The following is a 15,296-nucleotide window of genomic DNA, read 5'->3' on the forward strand; positions in this document are numbered from 1 at the left end:
ATAATTGGATTTAGTAGTACTATTACCCAATGCAATGCTCTACATTTTTAAACGACCCGAAACACTATGCTGACATTCTCTCATTTCTAAATGTGTTTTTTTGTGCAAGAAACACATCGCAAGCATTGCATAAGGAAATTAATGTGTGCGAAATATATTTTCTGTTAATACTGATTGGGGCTCCATGGGTTTGAGTGAGGTTTCTCCCATGATTCCTCCTGTTCTCCAGATGTGTTACGGCAGGTGGTAACTAGTCGGCGCTCTCTTCCACTCTTTCAGTCACCGCGGTGCAGCTACGTCTCTCGCTTGTCTCGCAGCAGCAGCAGCAGCATTGTAGTAGTAATCCGCCTGCCTCGCACAGAGCACGCAGTTTGTGTCACGGTGCCACCGGAATAGGGGCGACAGACAGCTGCGCGTCAGGGGACACCGACCAGTCACCATCCGCACAGTTCAAGCGACATCCCCCAGCGGGCAATGACATTGGCAAACTGAACGAGGAATACACGAGAAAAACGCAAAAATGACGGTGGACTTTGAAGAATGTATAAAAGATTCCCCCCGATTCAGGTAAGGCTTCTCCTCACAGGCACATCACAGCGGTGCGCAAAAATGGCACACCTTATTTTACGCATGATTTTTTTGGATGAGGACCGAACAGTCCCCTCATGTTGTGGTGGCATCTGCAGAGAAAATAATACATTGTTACTCGTCCATGTGTTCAACAGCATGATGGCGTATTTCTTCCATTTTGTCCTTTTTTTTTTTCATTTTCTAAACCATTTAATCATATTCCAAGTATTTTCTTTTAAATGTCATTTTTTTGTTTTTTATTAAAACATTTATTTGTATCTAATGCATTTGCTGGAGGAGACGTGCATGTCTGTCAGTGGTTCCGATGTGTCTGGTTTTCCGAATGTGGTTTGGCTCAGTGCATATGAGAAGAGGGACACTCATTGCCACGCATAGTGAGGATCCATTTTGCTCCAGTGTAAAAATAATAAGTGATTTTCAGCATGCTTAATCAACAGTCTGAAGTGCACTGTAAAAGAAGGAGGCACTCATTTGAATGTGGCCTTATAACAAGTGAGAGTCTATGATGGGACCTTCCTGTGCGTGTGTTGCAGCATGGCATACAGGTTGGGTGCAGTCTTTTCTCTTGGAGGAGGCCCTGTCATCCACTGGTGGTAGATTGGAGATGCCTTGCAGAAGCAGCAGCTCACAGAGGCATCAGGGAGAGGAGTACACTCTCCCCTCCGGTTATAGAGCTTGTATCCTGGGCACAGATCCAGCTGTTCGGCCCCTTGCATGCCCGCTTGAGGGTTGTTGCCTCACTCAGTCCACGTGCCAGTCTGGCACTCCTGTGTATAGGCCGATAGGAAACTCGAAGATGAGATTCTAATAGCATATGTCAAAAGAAGGGCTGGTAGTGCTCTTTTCAGCATTCTACTGCAAAGACGCCAAAGCCGTTTATAGGCAAATGTTATTTTCTCTAACTCTGTTTCTGGTTGTCTCAGCATCTGTTGCTTATTTGCTCTCATTTGGTTTCTTCCTTCTTCCACTCTCAGAAACAACTTATCCTCTTTGTTGAACGTTGTGCCACTCAAACATTTGTGATTTGAATGAAAACAGTGTAATGAAATAAAGAGAGCGGAGAGAGACAGACATTCAATTTGCTGCTAAAAAAATCCCATCACAGTGATGGATGGCTGAAGCAGAAGGTCACAGGAAGAGACATTTTCTGCCTGGTTCTCTTTCCTCTGATCTTGTAAGGGCTGTCATTTATTTGGAAAATCCCCACAATGATAAAGGAAGCTGATGTTCCCTTGGGTTTACAAGCAGTAGGGAAATTATAATGTTGCGTAACACTGTGATCATGATGATTGAGAAGAAAATCCCTATCCTTGTTCGGATCATATTTGGATTAAATACAGGATGAGTTACCTTTTTTTCCTTCCCCTATACACATGATACTATCTAGGTTTATAATCATCCGTCGATGCAGGACCTTTTTGCATGTAAACACATGTTTGTTTTTTGAACACCCTTCACAGTGTTCCTCATGACATTATGTTACAATAATCAGGCAGCTATTCTTAATGCCTAGACAGCTACAAATAAATACCCAAATCGTAAAAACATGGGACACAGCCATTACTTCAAACTGTGATTTCGTTATGAGCAGTCATTACTGAATTGTACATCATATTGTGGTCTGGGTTTTTGATCCTCTTTGTTGTGTCACTGTGGAGAAACAGAAGTAGAAAGAGCCGGTCCTGTCTGTCCTCCCACACATGGCGCTTTAAAACACGCTCCCACACCTCACTGCAGGTCCTTACTTGAACTGGTCCTGTTGTATTTGTCTATGCATGATTAGTTGAGTGTGAAGGAATTTATACGGTATGTCCTCATAATCTATAACACACGTCTTTTGTTCAGACTGTCTACGCTAAACTTTTTTTTCTCTCGTCCCGGCCTTTCATTCAGCGCTCACCTGCTGCAGTCATTCATTCTGGAACAAAAGCTGACATGAAGCCCTGTGCATTGCACCTGTTTAGAGTTGTTGTTGTAATCTGATTCCCTAAATAAATGTTTGGTCAGTTTTTGGCTTGTCTTCACTCATGGTTTAAGAACGGGACTAATTGAGCGCTGTTGTTGGGAGCCTGAGATCTGAGGGTTTTCAGAAAGACTGCTTCTCTAGTGGTTTGGTTGGTGTTTATCTAATGGCAGAACATACATTTGGTCGTACATGTTTTCAAAAAGGTCATTATTGTCAACTTCAGCCAATTGACTTGATCATGAAATCTTGATAAGAAGTGCTAGACGTAGTGTTTTAATGTATTTATCATTAAACAGTCTAACAGTCCAAGTGTACAGTGCACTTTTTTAATTTCACCTTTAAATCACCAAACTAGTGATCATAAAGGCAGGTACATGATCTTTTTATAGCTACATATTTTCATTGACAACATTGTTATGATATAAGTAATCTATGCATATGTGGGTATGAGCTGTTGCCTAGCAACAGCTGCTGCAATCGAGACAAATGGGAGCTTGGAGAAAAGAGGACGAGACTTTGAGAATGGAGGAGGAAAGTGGATGCTTTAAAAAGATACTGTCATTATTTTAAATTTCCCAGACAGTGAAGAGTTTCAATGTGACAAGCAGGTTTGACTACTTTCTGTTTTGATACATTTCTTTGGGCAAAAGTATAGTAACATTACTTTGTGAAACTTGTACTACCAGTGTAGCTGTATTATTAATGACTTTAGCCACTAAGTCATTATATCAACATCACTGATGATTATTTTAATTCTGTGAATATTTTGTGAAAGCACCGATGGTCAACCTTCAATATTTTCCCAAAATATTGAGATTTTCTCTATTTCACCCAGCCCTAACAATGTTTATGGAAGCGTATATGTGGCCTGGAGGGGATTCAGCAGGTCCAGGAGTGTACAGATGAACAGATTGGAGAACCAGCCGCACCTGTTGGCCTCTTCCTGTCATTTGTCTGAGTCTTTTCATCCCACCCACATACAGTGCACAACATCGGGCTATCCAGACAGGTTGAGCGAGTGAGTCAACAAGATTCAGAAAGTGACAGGAAACAGATTGGAAGAGTGGGGGTTATGTTACAAATGTGATACTCTCCCTTAAACGTCTTGTATTCTTACATCTTTTTTAATTAATGTAACAGAAGACATTTAGTAAAAGTGGGATTTTGCTAGCTATGTTCTAAAGTAATCTGCTGCCAAGACCACAGAGCATTTTCAAGGAATTACGCCAAAACCAGTTGAATGAATGCCGACTGTTGCCAGTAGTCATCAACAGTGAATTATTTCCCATACAGGACTTTAAAGGGTTGTGTAACACTTACCACCTTCATATCATTCGAAAGTTGTCAAACCTGCTTATATCTGACCTCATATTCAGATAAATGCTTCAGGCTCCAGGTTGCTGCATGTCATAACATGAAGCCAATTGCTGAGGAAGACACATTTGAATATCACAATCAGGTAGATGTTTAAGTCTTTTGTTTATCTGATAATATCTGTAAAGAAGTGAATCATGTTCCTGCTAAAGCCAAACTATTTGCAAATCTGATACAAATTATTTTATATTTAAAATTATTAAAGGTGGGTTAGGTACGTTTGAGAAACCGGCTCGAGATACACTTTTTGTTATATTCTATGGAATGCTCTTAACATCCCGATAGCAATGAATATCTTAAGTACTTTGACAAAAAATCCATAAAAAAATGTCATCCGTGGATTCCGTAGCACTGTAAAAAGCACGACCAATCATTTTAGCCGGCCCGGCGAAAATAACTAGATGGCCTACCTGCCTGTCAGCCTTCCATCTGTGCACAAACTTATCTCGTGCCCTTATGGGCACACCCACACCACACACACACACATGTGTGTGTGTGGTGTGTGTGTGTGTTGGTGTTCGGATCAGGGGGTCGCAGGTTCAAACCCCACTGCAGTCAGCATGTCGTTGTGTCCCTGGGCAAGACACTTCACCCCAAATTGCTCCTGTGAGGATTGCCCACAGTATTGAGTACCAGTATGTAAGCGTCTAACAAGTGACATTGTGTGTGTGTGTGTGTGTGTGTGTGTGTGTGTGTGTGTGTGTGTGTGTGTGTGTGTGTGTGTGTGTGTGTGTGTGTGTGTGTGTGTGTGTGTGTGTGTGTGTGTGTGTGTGTGTGTGTGTGTGTGTGTGTGTGTGTGTGTGTGTGTGTGTGTGTGTGTGTGTGTGTGTGTGTGTGTGTGTGTGTGTGTGTGTGTGTGTGTGTGTGTACAAATTTGTGATTGCACCTATCGCAAATGTGTGCTTGTTTGTAAGTCAGTAAAATACAACTTGTGGACTGGACACACAATACAACTGATTCAGAAGGGGATTTTGACAAGTAAAGTGTTTACTTCTCCTGTGGTTGCCATAGTTACTTGCAGGAATAACAGATGTGAGGTCACAACCTGTCTGTGCAGTCGGTTTGCTTGTTTTTCAGGCGGAGACAGTTCTTCAATTCCACCATTTGTGGGAAAGGTAAAAAAACTAGATATGCACATAATATTTCGACTGATGATTATTGATTCCCTTCCTTCGCACAATATTGAACACTTTTGTATTCCCTGTGCTGCAAAAATATTAAGCCATAAAGAATTATTATAAATAAATTCTATTGAAAACCTATGCAGACAGTTTACACCAGGATTTAATATTAGGTAAAGGAAGTTCAACAACATTTTATGTTTGTATAACTAATTAATGAGCTGGATTTGTTGAGATTTAAAAGCTATGTAAAAAGTGGCTTTTTTTTTTTCTTTCAGATATCTGTCTAGCTCCCTGCTTTCTCTCAACTGTCTGACATTTTTTCATTATAATCCTCTTTTTACACACATCATAGTTTTGCTTATCTAAGATACTGAGTTCCTATTGGTCAGCAGCCTGTGAAATATGTAAATATGAACCTCGCTGCTTACGTTGTTGCCAAGGGTGACCAGCTTCTTCGGCGTCCATGGCAACAACCTGTCCCTCTACCTCCGTCAGCAGGCACATAATTTGTCCCACTTGCTGAGAAACACATACCAGCGGAGAGAGCACTGGTCTATTATTTGCAGGGAACATGGAAAAGTACATAGTGACCTTGAAAAGGAGCAGGTGATTTTATAAGAAAATGCGTTAGAGTGCTGAATAAGATGACCTGTTGCCAAAGTAGGCTGACATTGATGTACTACATGTAAGCTAATGCAATGACTCTGCCTGGAAAGCGTCCCAGACCAAAGCCAGAGGCATAAAGTGCCAGCTTTCACCCAATGTCCTTGTCTGTTTATCTTTAACTTATTTTGCAGGAAATCTCTTTGAAAGCGGCCGTGACCCTCTGAACGTCACCAGAAATAGATCCTCTCTGTAACATCAAGTCCCTGGCAAAATATTTAGAAAGATTCCAGACCACTCACATTAAGTTGCTAATGTCAAGACCCTCATTTCCAACCACTCTCTCTAATGCGTGCACGTACGCAGGAGATGTGCTCTGACGGAAAGAGAAGGGCCAGGAAACACTATCCTCTTACCCTCCATATATGGAGCCTCTCCAACCATGTTCAAGCCCTTATCACTCCTGGCTTTGTTCTAAAGACGAGACTTTAACACATTTGATCTGATTGAGAATAATGTCTGTTGTCTAAACCCAGCCTTTCCATCATGCGTTTACTGGCAAACACCAAAAAACACACAAGCGTATCTCTTGCATGCGGCACTTCATTTATCTATGAGCATAAAGCTTGTCTTTGAAGTTATAGGAAGGTCTAACAATTTATTTATGCAAAGCATGAAGAGGATGTATGTAGGTTTAATAATCTTTATGGGGCGTCAAATGCATCAGCAGAAGTGTATGATCAAAGTGGTTTTTAATCTGCAAGGTGCTAGATTTAGTTCCAGTTACATAATAGTTTCTACTGTGAAATTCAGAAGTGTATATGCATACAGTAGATATAACTTGACCTACCTACTATATCTGACAGTGTGGTCTATAATATTAGCATTTTTAATAAATAATTTCGATATTGTGCAGTTTTTTCCCCTTAACTATGGAAATGTACTCCGGAAACCATTGTTTTAAAAATGAATGAATTAATCATTTTGAAAATAATTCCTCAGCTTCAAATTTCAACATTAAGTATAAGGTCAGTTTTAACATAGCACTACAGCACTTCATATCTATGTATTAAAAACTGTTGTAAAGACACACATGATGCATTAGTGTAAACGACTTCAACACCGTCTTGCAATAAGAGATAAAGGCTGTAACGGGTTAGGAAGAGAAGACCAAGGAGACAGTGATAGTTGTTAATAAACTCCTAATGATGTTGGAGGTGAGGTCAGTATGTCCTCCTCCCTCGGGAATCAGCCATTTAACCACCAATTGACCTTTCGAACTCTTGTAACCTACAAGTGACAGGAAAAGACAATGCAGCGCAGCGGGGCTCTTAAAAATATCTGACCCCCCAATGACTTCACATAAATATTTTAGTATACTCTCTGTGTGTAAAGGTAGGGGCCTTGCTGAAATGCTTTGACTGTGAACCGCAGGAAACATTCCTTTCATGTCAGAAGCATGAAAAATCGTCGTTTCTTCAAAGGAGTGGCGTCAGTGGAGATGTGGGTAGAAGGGTCGGAGTTACTGGGTTTGGCACTCGAGCATCTATGCCCTGTCTTACCCACTAGAAAAAGCCTGCAGATTGTAGGTGCCTTTCTCTCCTCAACAAAGAAAATGCACTGTTGGAAGACAGAGGACCAGTGGAACAAAGAGGGCAGCCACGCCCTTGTTGATTTGAAAGCGTGTGTGCTTTGAATTGATGCCCTAGCCTAGATGATGTCACGTGTGCCCTAAAGAGGTTCAAATAAGAAAAGGCAGAACTCAGAAGCTGTCTGCTAATGTTTGTTGAATCAAAAAAATCTCAGAGCCACAAATAATATTTCAGGAAGTGTTTAAGAGTTGTTGACAGCCCAAGAGCTGCGTATTTGCTCATACAGCATCTTGTGCAGCGACTGACCTGTTTGTTTTAAACATGGTGTACCATTGCTTCTTGTTTCTCTGCTTACAAATCTGGATTTCTTTTCACATGAGATCAGGTATTTACCGATAAACATGAATTGATGGCTTAACCCAGACTGATCATTCCTACAGAAGCCCAGTTCAGAATGTCAAAAATAATTAGGAGGAAATGTTTAAGCTCTTCCTGAATCTAAAGCGTGCAGCAAAGTGAGCAGGTGTGTCACTACGGCCCTCCTGTCACTGAAGATTGATTGATTCAGACCTACAGCACGTCAGGAAGGGTTAACAGGGATTGCTGCTTTCAAAACCCCTCCACCCACTATTGATTTTCAACAATTGTGCTTTTAAAAATCAAGGCTATTTTTGTTACAAATGCTGGTACTGTTCCTTGTATGTGGAGGCTTAAGACGTTACAAATCTTCAGCATATATGTGTTTCCCACTGTCCTTATCTGATCTGCTTTCATGTTACACGTGCGTTCAAACATGTGTGCATGTAAACTAATCATATTTTCATAGTCAGGCCATGCAGTAGTTTGACATATTCATGGGAGAGCATCAGTCCAGCACATGGACACAGCAGATTTTCTGCCGCTCGGCTGCACGTGTTGCCGGCGGACTTAGTGTGGGACCCATGAAATAGGATTATCGGTAACCACACTCTCTGATTAAATCAACTGGATAGCCTATACACCCTATTAAAGCTCACACACTATCAGCCTCTTACCCTGAGAAACCTCAATACAATTTCCCATCCCATTCAGCAGCGGTGGGCTGGATAATGGAGAATCTCTGGAACTGGTTTGGAACAGTTTGTGTCTGATTGCATTTCAAAGGACACGTGAGTCTTCGATCAGATGAGGATTTCTGTGCTTGTAGGCGAATATTAATATTTTTGCCATAGGCTCCATTCACCATGGATTTAGGGTTATCCATGATATCAATCTGACCTTTAAGCCTTATATAGCCTGGGTTATTTTAAGACCTGTCCACATGTTATATGTTATTGCTTGACGACAGGATATTCAAACCATAACGCTATCTGTGATTCTTGAAGATTAAAAGCAAGGGCAGCAATGGTGTATGTCATGGATTCTAAAGAACTGTATGAACCAGTGAGCACATTTCAAATCAACAGTGATAATGGAGGAAAGTTTACCTATCAAACGAGTAGTCATTTTTCAAACAACACACCTCCATGTTCACATACAATGACTGTATACATGATTTAATGCTAAATGATTTTGACTCAAGCTGAGTGTGCCGGGAAAAAAGTCTGCAACAGTCTCGTTTTGTGAAGTAGATCCCTGTGTCATAGACAGTTATAAATGAAAATGTGATCATTATTTATACTTCCCAAAATAAATATTTCACCAAATAAAGAGCAGGTGCCTAGTAACGGTTGCTCAGTTATAACTGAACAGTTGAGTTTAAGGGGAGAGGTTTAGCAGGCGGTCATTTAATGGTCACATGCCTCTGTACTCAATTTCCCAATTATAGAGCAATGATTGATGCGTCAATCAATTACAACCTCCCAATTAAAGTAATGACTACTTCAATAAAGACATTACCGCCATCAGCAGGAGCGTGCAGTACTCTGAAGACAAGGCTTCAGTATTTCTCCCCCACATTGAACACCAGTCAATATAGCTCAAAATCAAGGAAATCAGTTGGTCCTCAGAGGAATTCTGGGTTTTATTTAAAAATGACCTTATATAAAACAATGCAAAACCACTCTGATAAAAAGTTAGTAAGGTTTGTTGCAGACATACAGGTCCTATTCCAGAACAAATTAGATTCCTGTCATGAGTTAGGAGAGTGAAGAATGTGGCACATATTGAGTCTTCCCACAGCTCTCACTCACTGCAATCCTTCATCCCCACTGAGATCAGGATTCGGTGGGGAGTTTGTTAAAATCCTGCCAAGGACTGTTGAAACTCGAATCAAAACTATTAAGTAAATTGCCTGCATCTTGTTCCTGGGCTGCTTTCTTTTCATCTTGGCACTACATAGTATTTACTCAGTGGGAAACGTTTGTATACTTGGCTGTCCTGCCTAGTTTAAACACTTTGTCTTCACTAAACTGCTGATTTCAAGGCTTTTCCGGGTTTTAAAACCGTGTTTGCTGTTTTGGCGTGCTATGACAATTCTAGACAGACTCTTTGTTTAGCCAGACATAGCTCTGGCTATGTTTAAACTGTGGACCCCAAAACTAGCCGGGAAGAGTGCGCTCCCCAGGAAGTCGTTAAATCACACAGGAGGAAACAAGCAGCACCAGTCGCCGTGTAATATGTGGAATGCATCCGTGGTGTGCAAACTGTGCTGACTGCCACACATTTAGGCATGCATCGATAAACCCTCTCTGGACATTAGTGCGTGTATGTATGCACACTTGCATAAAGCTTTTAAACATGTAAGTACATCAGCCAATGGGTTCTCACACTACAGAATCAAAAGGTCCAAGAGGAGAACACGGTGTCTCCAAACAAATGTCTGCAGAAACAGAACTTTCAACTTCATGGTGGCTTTTTCTTTTTTTTGCACTCATTTATACAGTAGAGTTGAAGGATCAGTAAAATATTTCTCAACTAAAAACGAAATTCTACCATGAAATATCAACTGCTGTCCTCGTAGTTTACATCCTGTTCAGATGGCTCACGGCAAAATGTAGAAATGTATCGGGACAAGCCAGTTCCATGAGACATACAAGTCACACACAACAAACATACACACACACAAAAACAGTGTTTGTTTGTCATCCACACACAATGTGAGCGTTTTGTGAAGTCGCCAAGGCTTGCTCGCCGTCTAGAAATAACCCAACAGGTCTAACCAACTGAGAGGTGTTTTGTAAACATCTGTCATCCCTCTCAGTAATGATGTCTTTCACTGCACACATTTGTCTTCCTTTGGACATTTTTCCTACAGGTATTATATCCTGTGTTCTCACCCTTTCACCTTTTTCTCTCGTTCTCCCTTTCTCCCTCTGCCCATTATTGGTAATGGAGTTCTGGGATGGAAATGATTCAACGTCAGGGCTGCAGCAGCGAGGCGGATTGGGTTTCAGTAGATTACCTTAGCCTATTTCTCAGTTTTCTAACTGGATGGAGCTGGAAGGATGCAGAGAGAGAGAAGGCTGGAGGAATGATAGATGGCTGACAGCATAGGGGAGATAATTGATGTAGAGAAGGAGCATGGAGACAGAAGTATTGATTGATTGGACGGATAAACTCAGGAAGTGTCGGCTAAGGATAGAGGTTGGAAAATGGTGGGAGGAAAAGGATTAATGGTCACCATCGTTACTGTAGTCCTGGTAACCTGGCAGATATTTCATACGTTAACACACTGAATGTGTTATCACAAGTTAGACTGTGGGCTGGACACACATCCTGGCAGCTAAACATGAAAAACAGATATTTCTGGTAAAATAACTGGAAAAAAAGAGGGCTGGGTCCAGCAGAGGAAGAGGACAGCTGTCCTGTTGAATGCCGGGCCTGAGGTGACAAATTAAATAGTCATGCGGTTCACTATGGCTCATTGGCATCTCATGCAATCTCAGAGGAGAGATGGTTCGTGTGTGTGTGTGTGTGTGTGTGTGTGTGGGTGTGTGTGCGCGTGTGCGCGTGCACGTGCGTGTATTAGCTTACACTCTCAAACATCTGGGATCCAGTTGAGCAGCTGGTTCCGATTTGGCCCTACTTTCTCCGCCTTTGTTTTAGTTCTGCTCTTTTAGTTTTGTGCACTATAGTTTTTTTCATATGTTGTTTCCTCCATCCTTTTACTCATCTCTTTCTCTTCCTCCACCCACGTTCCTGTCTCCCCAGGCGCTATGTGACGCTGTGTGGAGGAATGTGCATCAGAATTTTTGACCACTGACTTTAACTTCCAGTGTCTCAAATTAACACCCTTCAAGCTTTCTTTTAAAGTAGGTTTCAACTCGCCATTTGCTCCTTGGTAATCTCAGCTAGTGTTTTGAGACATTTATCACTGATGGTTCCCTCACAGGTTGTTGACACAGGCTCACTGTGTGTTTGGCAGCCCACCAGCCCTGATCCTCTCTGAATTCAAACAGCCCTGCAGTGCTGAAACCACCAAGTGTGATTGACAGGCCAATCTCCTATAGAGACACGAGGAGAGACAGAAACACTGATTGCTCTCTTAAAAACCGATGGATTCCCTTCACATTTCCTGTTGTTACATTATTCAGCCTGCATCCTCGCCGCGGATCTGTGTGGAATTCCTTGTAACCAAATGAAAACATTCCCATCTGCCGTGTCAGCAGTCCCACACTTTCTTACATCCATCATTCCCACCCCCACAAAGTCACACACACAGATGCACGTTTTCACATGGGGAGTGCCTCCTTACATTTGTTGGATGGATTGCCCATTGCATACTAGGGGAAAAATCAGAACAGCTGAAGCAAAGTCACTGGTTGATAATGGACAATATGTCTTGGAGCAGGAAGGATGTCCATTCAATATACCATTGTGTGTGTGTGTGTGTGTGTGTGTGTGTGTGTGTGTGTGTGTGTGTGTGTGTGTGTGTGTGTGTGTGTGTGTGTGTGTGTGTGTGTGTGTGTGTGTGTGTGTGTGTGTGTGTGTGTGTGTGTGTGTGTGTGTGTGTGTGTGTGTGTGTGTGTGTGTGTGTGTGTGTGTGTGTGTGTGTGTGTGTGTGTGTGTGTGTGTGTCACTGTGAGGCAGACAGATGTCGCTAACTGAACAGGGAGGTTCTGTAAGAGAGATTTGGGCCGGAGAGAAGGGAGATTAAGGCTCCACAGTAACTGAAACAAGCATGACTAAAAGCTTCACGGTGACTGCGACTTGCGGTCTACTTTGGACAAGAGAGCAATAAAATATATTGGAGCACGGGTTGCAGTTAAGGGTCAATTTTTTCAAATGTCCGGAAGCATCAAATAGTAGCACATTACATTTGAGCATTATAAGTCTTCAATAATGAAAGCATAGTCACTGACTATGCTTTCAGCCAAGTGCAGGTCCGTATAATACAAAATAATGTTGTGTGATTTAGGTATTAAAATCTATTTAATATTCTACAACAATAAAACACTTTAGTTTTCTAAACATTTACCAGAACTAACAACTAACTAGGCCTCCTACCTTAAACGACTACATTACATAACTTTAGGTGAATATATTTTAATGCTTTTTTTTCAAGCTGAATGACTTATTCTCAAGAAACTTAAGAGCACATGAGCAGTTTTACAGATATCTTTTACATATATGTCATTCAAACCAACCTGATCATTTAGTAGAATTATGTAATTTGATAATAGGTATAGGTAAACTAGTAATCAAATACAAGTAATTCATTAACATTTATTTATAATCAATTAAGCACAGATCAGGTCGGTTACTACAATCACAGTTGGGACATTGGGTTTTAAACAACAACTTGTTCAGATTAACGTTATTATAAAAATCCTTCTAAACTAAACCTTGACACACTGTGTGATGGTGACTATATGCACCAACACATGCACACACACATCCCAGACCCTGGCTCTCTGTCCGGCTTGATTTGTTTCTGTAGCTGTCTCAGTGTGCGGGGGTCTTGCGTAAGACCACCCCTTGTGTTAATGTAAACCTGTCTCTCCATTCTTTCTCAACCCTTGAACCTTCCTTCTACTTTCCATCCAGCCTCTCTTTTCTGCCACCACACCAATAATATGTAATCATTAAATACACAAGCACATTACGCGTGGCAACACTAATGCTCTACAGCTATCATGAGAATGGAACTGAAAGAGCGCTTTAGGTTCAGTATCGGAAATTAAAATCTTTCACTGTGATAAAATCTTCTGGTATAACTTAATACTCAATCCAATAGTGGGTGAAACAGGCTGTACTTTGGAGTGAATTTCCAGTGGAAACTGGACATACACAATCAAGAGAAGTAATATAACTTTCTGTATAGCCATATGTTCATTGGATATATAAATGTTATCCCAAACTAAATGTGTCTCTTCTGTGAGCTCTGTGTCCCAGATTGTGTGTGTGTACTTGTCAGCAGATTCCATTTCCTTTCTTACATTGCACACACACTCGAGATAAGGGACCAAATATGTGAGAGTGTGTTCCTTAACAGCCATTTGCTGAACACATTTGAGTCTGTTTTAACAATGTGCTCACGTGTTGTTTAAGATTTTGAGATTGCAATCTGAGTTTATTTTGCTGAAAACATAGATGGATCCCTTTTGTGTGTGTGTTTTTCTTGTGTGTTTACTGTTAGTCAGGTGTTGAGTGATATTTTTTGTGATTTGACATTTTAAAGTATCAACTCTGTTAAAACTATGAGTCTCTAAACACATTGGAACTGAGGGCATGAGTGGACTGAGGGCTTTCTGAAAGGTATTCAATCCAAATTCAAATGGGCTGAATGTCTGATGTTATAATACGATGGTAAGAAGTCAGGGATGTACATGGAGTAGTTACAACAATTCATATTCCAGTTGTAGTAAAATGAATCTGAATATGTTACCTTTAGTATAGGCTTACCTTTTCCATGAATAAGAATCAGTTTTTCCTTTCTTTTCTTCAACCCACACATTCTACCCAGCATGCATTTGGTGAAAGGTCTTCGCTCTGCTAAACGTGATAAATCACACATATAGACAAACCCATTCACACCTGCAGGACCTTTACGCAGTGGTTAAAAAAAGCAGCTAACTGTTGAAACCCCATGCTGTACCGAAAGAACATAAATGTTTTTGTTGACGTCCTCTGTCTCTCACCCATGTGTACATTAAACGTGCTGTCAGCCAAACGCTTGAAATGTGTAGCTCCAAATGCACCGCTTTGATTTTATGTGACGTTTAATGAAAATACATGTAATGTCAGGGTTAAGTAATGAGGTCCGCTGTTGTTTTATAATTGGTCAGTGCAACAGTGTAGACATTGTTTTCATTAAAAATTACAAGCATAATTTATGGTTTTCTAATTATTTTACGGTATGACACTCGCATGCATTAACCTAAAGGTACGTCGATAGGATACATTTAAGAAAAAGTTCTGTATGTGCAAGTGCATCAGTGAAACTCAACTCAACCCAGAAAAGCAAAACCAGACCTCAGGTTACACTTTGGCCAAGATGTAAAAGCATTGCGTGAGTGAGATGGACATGATGGGATGATTACTTAATGCCAACCAGACAGCCAGAATGTGCCTCTTTCTGAGTTCCTGGCACTGATGGACTATGCTTAGATGGATGAAAGTGTAAATCGGTGGTTGTTTCCTCTTTGGCAGATCCGACTGTGGTGTCAGCAGGAGGCTTATTCCGCTGATGTTCCGTCGTGCTGCCAAAGATAACAGGAGGGAAGCTGGCTGTTGTGCAAAGCTCACTTCTTCCTTTCAGCTGGTTCAAAGCGGCATCTCTTCTCTTCCACATCTTGCAGAGCCTTAAATAGACACCTTAGCTTTTCTATCTTTAGCTCTGCTACTGTAGGTCAGTGTGGGGAGAGGGATTTAATAAAATATTTAAAACATACTGTTTCCATACTAAGCCTTGACCTAGTCAGTGTGACAAGCATAAACCTTGGCTTGGAGGACCTTCTGGATTATTATTTGTGTGTCCTAAAAGAGAGGAAAAATGCAAATGATAGTCCCATTGATCAGCATCCAAAAGATTGAATTTGGAAAAAATAAAAATGTCACTCTCAAACGACATCAAGAGAATAAAGGTTGGCAAAAGGTTAAAATAGTATTATCATTATCACATGA

At 41.0% G+C, this 15,296-nt stretch overlaps 1 protein-coding gene across 1 annotated transcript in view; it reads left to right on the top strand.

Annotated features, from left to right (window-relative positions):
* Positions 1-265: 265 nt before the first annotated feature.
* The window catches only part of acap3b (ArfGAP with coiled-coil, ankyrin repeat and PH domains 3b), a 55,513-nt gene continuing 40,482 nt past the window's right edge, over positions 266-15,296 (top strand). Inside the window, exon 1 of the mRNA XM_079680150.1 lies at positions 266-567. Coding sequence (XP_079536276.1) covers positions 521-567 — 47 coding nt within the window. The 5' untranslated portion in view covers positions 266-520. The remainder of the gene's footprint in view (positions 568-15,296) is intronic.

The sequence above is a fragment of the Notothenia rossii genome (genome assembly GCF_949606895.1).
Source record: "Notothenia rossii genome assembly, chromosome: 5".
NCBI lineage: Eukaryota > Metazoa > Chordata > Actinopteri > Perciformes > Nototheniidae > Notothenia > Notothenia rossii.